Here is a 7251-nt window from a genome sequence, read left to right as displayed (position 1 = left end):
TACCCCGCCCCTCTTTGTTGGTGGTCATCCTACAGCTCAGGACCTGAGGCAGCCTCTCAGAGAGGAACAACCCAAACACTCTTGTCTCTAGGTTGCAACTAGAGCAGAGTTTGTGTTTTCGCTTGACTTCTTAGCAGAAGTCCCAATAATGTGGTCCTATGCAGTGTTTTCTTATCTTGGAAGACACTTTGCAGCAATACACTGTCCTAGCAACTGACATTCTGATACACACAGAATGACAGATATTTATGACCCCAAGCTGGTAATATGGTCTGTTTACCTTAGGTGCATGAATAAGCATTTCACACACACACACACACACACACACACACACACACACGCGCGCACGCACGCACGCACAAGAGAGTGACGACTGTCCCCTCTTGAGATAACCTGGGAATCTTAGAGAGTCTGTCATTCCCTTATCTCAGTCCCCCTTTTCTTTTTCATTCAGTGTGACTTTCCCAAGAAATGAAAGTCCTGGGGACACAAAATCTCAACCCTGCCTGCTCTGAAGGGCAAAGATTATCCCAGACAAGCCTGCCTGAGCTCAGACACCCATCGTGTGCCCCTGCCGGGAGATGTCTTCACTCTGTTTTCTGTGCTTGACCTGAAGTGTCCTGGTTCCAGCCACCCACATTCATGCCACCTATCAAGTTCCACGAACTGTATTTCTAGCAGAAATCCCCGCCTGTGAGTGCAGATCAGGCTAGGCGTCAGAAACGACTTCTCTCTGCTTCCCTTTGCAGCGCAGAAGTTGTTCTTTTTCAAAGGGAGCAATGCAGATCTAATGGTGCTCATGGGAATCGGAATTAGCCTTAGAGCGGGGTGGGTTTAGTCTGATCAATACAGCATGAAATGCAACAGCTTTATCCACAGGGTAACTTTGGCTCCACAATCTCTCACCCTCTTGTGAAGGTCAAATTGTGTATGTGTGTGTGTATGTGTACATGTTCATGTTGTATATCTACCCACACATGAGACACATTAACAACCCTAAGAAAAGAATTCTGATCATTTGAAAACTCAAAAACAAGAACTTAAAAAAAATGTAGTGTTTTAGTGTAAGACATTTCAAGAGGAAGACGTGAAAGACAGGAGAAAGGGATTTGGGATGACTTTAGAAAACATCCATTTTAAACTCTTCTTTCTTACTAGGAAGCAAATAGGCTAAACTTGTTCTGGTGACCTGAAGTGGGTTATCTGTCTCCCCAGGAGGCCAGGAACAAAGAGATAGCCTTGTTCCACCAAATCTAGAACTGGCTTTCATTTCTTTCTCCTTCCAACCTTGACTAAAACAAAGGCCAAGAGACACTTGGGAGTTCATTTTCCTGTCATTCTCCAGTGGAACAAATATCAGGCAACTTGCAAAGGTCAAAGGGCTATCAATGGCAGATTGAGGGGTAAGGAGAGGAAGCAATATGGAAAATAAATTCGTTCCATGGAACTCCATTATCAGATGGAGTTTAGTCTCCTTTTCCCAGAATTCCCACGTCTACAGACAGCCACTATAACTCTCCCACTCCCAACACAAGGACACCAATGATCCTTCCTCTTGCATCAGGACCCTTAGAATAAGATTCATCACTCACCAGGAGCTGTTCCGCTCTGCCGTCCTGGGTCTCTCGTCATCTGTGTTCCACCACGAAGCTCATGGTGGTGCCGTCAAAGGAAGGGGGAGCGATGATTCGTGGCCCCAAGGGCTGTGAGGCAATGCTGATGACAGGCTTGCCGTGGAGCTGGGCAAAGCCCTTGGCCCCCACAAGCTGGGATGTGGCTGCTGGGGCAGAGGAGGAAGAGGAGGCAGGGGACTGACCAGAGGCCATGAAGTACGGGGCTTCGGTAAACGCAGCAGCTGTCTCTTTGCTGGGGGTCTCTGCTGCCACGGAGAGTTCACCCCCTCCTGCAGTGTGAGCGATGGGTGTGGGCTGCAGGGCATTGGGGGGCAGCACTGTGGGCAGAAATCCGGGATAGATCATATAGGTGGGCCCGTAAGCCCCAGGACTCAGGGCCAGAGGAGGTACAGGAAGGGACATGGGTGCCACAGGTTGTTGCTGGGAGGTCATGGGCACATCCACATATTGACCTGTCTCCGGGTCAAACAACCTCCGGGTCATGGGTTGAACGGGCGTGTCCACCAGATAATACTGCCCGGTGGTTACATCAAGGAGCATCTTGCGCTGGGTCTGCTGGGGTTGTGGCTGCTGAAAGGGGTCTGTGGGAACTGTGGCTGGGCCTGCAGGGGTTGGGGCTGCCATCCCGGGTGGCGAGAAACAGAGGACCTGAGGTTGGGCCCCCTGCAGAGTGAAGGGCAAAGCCTGCTGGTGGTAGACCGCTGTGGCCGTGGGCGTCTGCTCAGGGCTTTGAGGCCCTGTCGGGGCAGCCACTGTTTCTCGGTGGTTGTCAGGTTTGGTACGCCAAGCTGGCTTACTGGCTCCACTGACATGAGAGCCTTTGGAGTTACTGGGGACCTGACTGCGGGCACTCAGCGGAGGTAAGCTGCAAAGAGTGGCAGCTGAGGAGCTGGGAGGCCCATCTCTGGAAGCCCCAGGCCTGCTGAGCAGCTCTCCTGAAGCAGAGCTTCCTTTAAGGGGGATGGTCAGGTAATTCTCACAGGCGCTATTGCTCTTCTCCAAACTGATCGCAGTTTTCCTGTTCGTGACCTCCTCGGGAGGTGCTCGGGTGGCTGGGGAGATCTTGAGGGATCTGAGTCCCTGGGATTTGATGCCCTTGCCTGTTGAAAGACTCTCTGGAGAAGGCCCCTGTGGGAATTTGCCCGCGACACCCCCGGTTTTTTGAGCGCTGCTAGCACTCACCGTGAACACGTTCCGGTTGCTGGGGAGTGGGGGGAGGGGCTGCAAAGGTTGGGTTCTTTCCACGTCCTTGTGGACTGGGGGAATATAGAGAGACCTGGGCCTTTCTCTGGCCATGTTCTCAAAGGCAGCTGCCCGCGCAGACACGCTCTCCGTGCTGGGGTTAGAGTTTCTTCTCTGCAGACGTTCTATGGGGCCCCCTCTCAGGACCACGCCACCTCTGTGTCCCGTGTCTCGTTCTTCCGTCTGCCCCAGCTGCTTGGTCAGCTTGTCAGGGTCTCCTTCAGGTCCGGCGACCCCTTCCCTCTCCTCGCTGGCAATGAGGGACAGGACATGGCTGTCAGCCATCATGGGCAAAGGGTCACTTTTGCGCTTCCATTCATTCCTGTTGAAGCTATACAGCTCTTCCATGGACCTGACTGCGGCTGTTAGCTTCTCCAAGGCATTTCGAACTGGCTTCGTCGCTTTCCCTTCTTCCTTGATGTCTTCCTCTTTGATTTTCTCTGGGGTCCTCTGAGCCTTGGAGACAATCTTGAGCACAGGCAGGTAAGAGCCCTGCTCGGATTTATTGGGGGCAATGGTGGCCACAGGCAGCCTGCCAGATGCCCTGTGAACCAAGACAGTCCCTTCTGGGGAGGAGTTCAAGACCCTACTGCCACTGCCCGCTTTGCCCACACCTTCCCTGGCCTCTCGGTCCAAAGCATCTTCTCTTGGATTCACAACTGCCTGGCACGTAATCACCATAGGGGACAGGGACCTAGATCCTCCAGCGGCTGCAGCCAGCTGCCTGGGCTTGGACCCCGTCAACCCCTGCTCCGGGGTGATGCTGCCCTTGTCACTGCTGTCCCCTGACCCTTTGATCAGTTTCCTGACATCTCTCACCTGGTGGAGAGGTCCTTGGGCCTTGGATTTGTCTCTAACATCTCTTACCTGGAACTGGGGCACTTTTTCCAGATTGTCCCCACCACGGAAGAGTTTCTGCTGGGCCCTGCTGTTGTCCTCGGTGGTCTTCAAGAGGTTCGAGTTGCTGCCGCTAGCCAGTTTGGGCGTGAGCAATTTGGCAATGTTGAAGTCTGAGCTCGGTTGTTGTACACTCCCCAGCCGGATCTTGATTTCAGGAGCCTTGGGCCTGATCACTGCCATGGAGGTGGCCTGGGCAGCAGCAGGGTACTTGGTGGCCTGCTTCTCTGGCTGTTTGTCCTTGGGCGTCTGCTGGATGTTGGGCACGAAGAGGCGAGACATGATGATAGACTTGCTGGCAGAGATCTCCCCAAGATCAGCCTTCCAGTCCCCACCTTTGGGGAGCTTCAGCTTCCCAATGGGGGCTTTCTCCTCCAACTTCTCTGCCTCTTTCTCCTTCCACGTCCGGAAGGCGCTGTTCTGACTCCGGAGAAAGATGCCCTTCACGGTCTCTGAAGCACTCTTTTTAATTTCACACACTTCTGTGTGTCCATCAGAGACATTCCGGCCAAGGCCAGCGTTGCTCTCTCGAGGAGTACTGGCTTTGAAAACAGGGGACTTAGAACCTATGACAGACCCTTCTCCACCTACATCAGACACGCTGACCACCGTGTACTCGGAACTTGCCTCGGAATGACGCGAGCTCTGCCTCTGCAGACCCCTCTCCCAGGCCTTCTCGGCCCCAGGAGTTCCTTCTGTCTCCTTAGAGGTGCTGGGGGCGTTGCGGCGTGATATGTTGGTCACTTCTGTCTCCTTAGAGGTACTGTTCCGGCGCGATGTATCGGTAACTTCTCCTCTCTCCATCTTGAACTCATGTTCTCGCTGCATCTTCTTGGAAATGACATTTTTGAGCAGACTTGAAGCAAATTTAGACTTCTGGGGGCCGTCACTGCGAGAAGCAGGCTTGCTACCCTCAGATGTCTCTGACCCATCATCTGTGTACACCGACCCTGGGCCTTTGTTGGAGCCTTTGCTGGTTCTGCAGGGCCCAGTGGCTGAGCTGGCTTTACTCTCACTTCGTAGATTGAGGGGCTCCAGAAGTGTGACAACCCGGGAGCCAGTTTGGACCTGTTTCTGGAAGCACAGGGGTGTCTCCACATGCTTGATTTCTCCCTCAACTTTGCTGACTACAAACTCCAAGGCTTTGGTCTGGGACTTCTTGGCCTGGAGGTAGATCTGGTCTGCAGTGGCTCGGGGGCCACCACCCTTCCTCAGACCTGCAGCCACAGAGGCGGCACTGCTTCTCAGCAGGCTCTGTTCCACCCTGGCTCCGACACCTCCACATTTTAAGTCCAGGAAAGTTGACCATCGTCCAAAGCCCACTTCAGAGAGCGTGGCGGAGGATTCTCGGGAGCTGATGTTGAGAGCCTCAAAGTAGGGGTAAGCGAGGCTCCGGAAGGCCCTGGAAGTCAGGTTTCTCACCTCTTTGTCTGCATCGTCCAGCTCGCTCACTGCACTGGAGGCTCCACTAGAGTAGTCCACCAGCTCCTTGGCCCGAATGGCCCCACACCTGGTTTGCAGTCGAGCTGGGACTGCAATGAATTTCTTTGCATGGTCCTGAGCCACGGCTACAGCCGAATTTTGCTTCTGTGAACTTGAATTGTGTTCAGCAGTCGTAGAGACGCGGAGGCTCATGTCGCCTTCATGCTTGGCAGCGTAAATAATGTTTTGCTTTGCACGCACGTTGCTAGGCTCATTTATAGCCCGGGAAGTTGGCTTGATTGATAGGAGGATCTGGCTTGCTGCACTCCTACAGCTGCTTGCTGCAGTGGCCGATGCCCCTGAGGCTGCCTCCCGGAGCTCCAGTAAAGGCTCAGGTGGAGTGGCAGTGCCAGGTCCAGTGGGTGGGGAAACGGTGTCACTGTCAGAGGGGCCGCTGCCCACTTCTGTGCTGCTGGTGTCCCGACCACTGCTGCCTGCACTAGGGCGAGCCAGGTCACTGCTGATGGGGCTGGGAGTCCGAGTGGTGTTGGTGCTCGGCGTGGTGCTGGCGTAACAGCTGTTGTCATCCTCTTCTTCGGTGGTGATGTCTCCTGGGGTCTCATCACTACCACCAAAGGAAGCATAGTCCACGAACGAGTAGATCACGTTGTTGTCCTCGAAATCCCAGCGAGAAGCCAGCCCCACATCGAAATCCATGCCCTGCTCTACCTCACTCAGCTGGATCTCATGGGTGGTGATGTAGTGTGCATCCTCATTCTTCAGGGGGTCCCTCTTGCCCTGCGACTTGGTAATAATGTCCTTGCACTCTGCTCCATCGCTGACCCCTCCTCCTCTGTCCTCCCTCGCTCCCACCCCTTCCCCTGCTTCTTCTCCATTGTGTTGTTGGCAGCTCATTTCCGGCTCACTCTCAAAGCCTAAAGATGAAGAGGAGGTGGCCAGGACCCCCAGTAACTTGGTGGGATCATCCGTTTTGGAAAGGCCATCGTCTTCTGCTCTGTTTACCGGGGAGGAGGAGGAAGATGAGAAGTCATTCTCACCAGTCCCGGAGCTGGGGCATTGGGAAGAAGCAGGACTCTTCCTAGGGCTTGGAACCTCCCTGGCACCGCTGCTGGGTTCATCCTGGGCTTTTGTCTTCGGGCTCCCGGAGGCCTGCTCTTTAGGGCAGTGTTCCAGTAGTACTTGCGTGGTCTGGGGGCTCTCCTTTTGGACTTCAGCTGAAGCACACATCTCTACATACTTGGCTTCAGGCTGGGCAGAGTCTGAAGGCTCGGAAAGCAGCGGCAGCTGCTGCCTGGGCTCCGGGTTGTCTTGAGCTTGGCTCAACTGGTCCTCCGCAGGCGTCAGTCTGGTCTGAGGGTTCATGTCGGAAGTACCGCCTTCCATTCTGAGCCCTTGCCCGGGTTTCAGTGACAGGAAGAGACAGTGGTGAGCTCTGGGGCTGTCCTGGGTCCCACTCTGGTCCTGGAGGGGCCGCAGAGTGGCCTGAAACAGGTTCCCACGTGCCTTTGGGGCTGGCCCCAAAGCTGTAGGTACCACTGCTACGGCTGCCACCACCGCCCAGTGCTTCAGCCCCTGTGGTGGGGCCTCGGCAAGCCAGACTGCGGTGGGAGGGCTCCCAAGACTGGCAGCAGAAGTGGTCCGTAGCCAGGGGGCTGCGGCTCTGGCCGCGATTGTGGCCAGGGTCCTGCTACTGAGCGGTCCTGTCCAGTTGCTTGTCTGGCACCGTCCGTGGCAGGGGGTCTGAATGCCATCAGCCAGCGAAGAAGCAGCATCTGGAGGTCGACGCCGGGTCTGCCAGAAATGAACGGAAAGCATGTGCTGCGTCTGGTGCAGCCTTGTCGCTTTCCTGGATGGGGAGGTAGAGGGTCACGTCATTCCAGAAATATTTTTAGTGTCCATCCCCTCGCCATATCGAAACTACACTAGAGGGTAAAAGGAAGAGGCTGTGAAGAGCCGAGGGAGAGGAGGTGGGGCGGGAGAGGAATGCAGCTTCTGATTCAAATCCACCAAATGTTCATTGTAATCTGTTTTAGAG

At 54.8% G+C, this 7251-nt stretch overlaps 1 protein-coding gene across 1 annotated transcript; it reads right to left on the bottom strand.

Annotated features, from left to right (window-relative positions):
• Positions 1 to 1628: 1628 nt before the first annotated feature.
• Positions 1629 to 7031, bottom strand: C18H4orf54 (chromosome 18 C4orf54 homolog). Its single transcript, XM_057794014.1, has one exon. It carries the CDS (start codon positions 7029 to 7031, stop codon positions 1629 to 1631), a length of 5403 nt encoding a protein of 1800 aa, XP_057649997.1.
• Between the last annotated feature and the right edge of the window lie 220 nt (positions 7032 to 7251).

The sequence above is a fragment of the Chionomys nivalis genome, chromosome 18 (assembly GCF_950005125.1).
Source record: "Chionomys nivalis chromosome 18, mChiNiv1.1, whole genome shotgun sequence".
Taxonomy (NCBI): domain Eukaryota; kingdom Metazoa; phylum Chordata; class Mammalia; order Rodentia; family Cricetidae; genus Chionomys; species Chionomys nivalis.
Note: the sequence above shows the minus strand (reverse complement) of the source record. Positions and strands in the feature narration are given on the sequence as shown.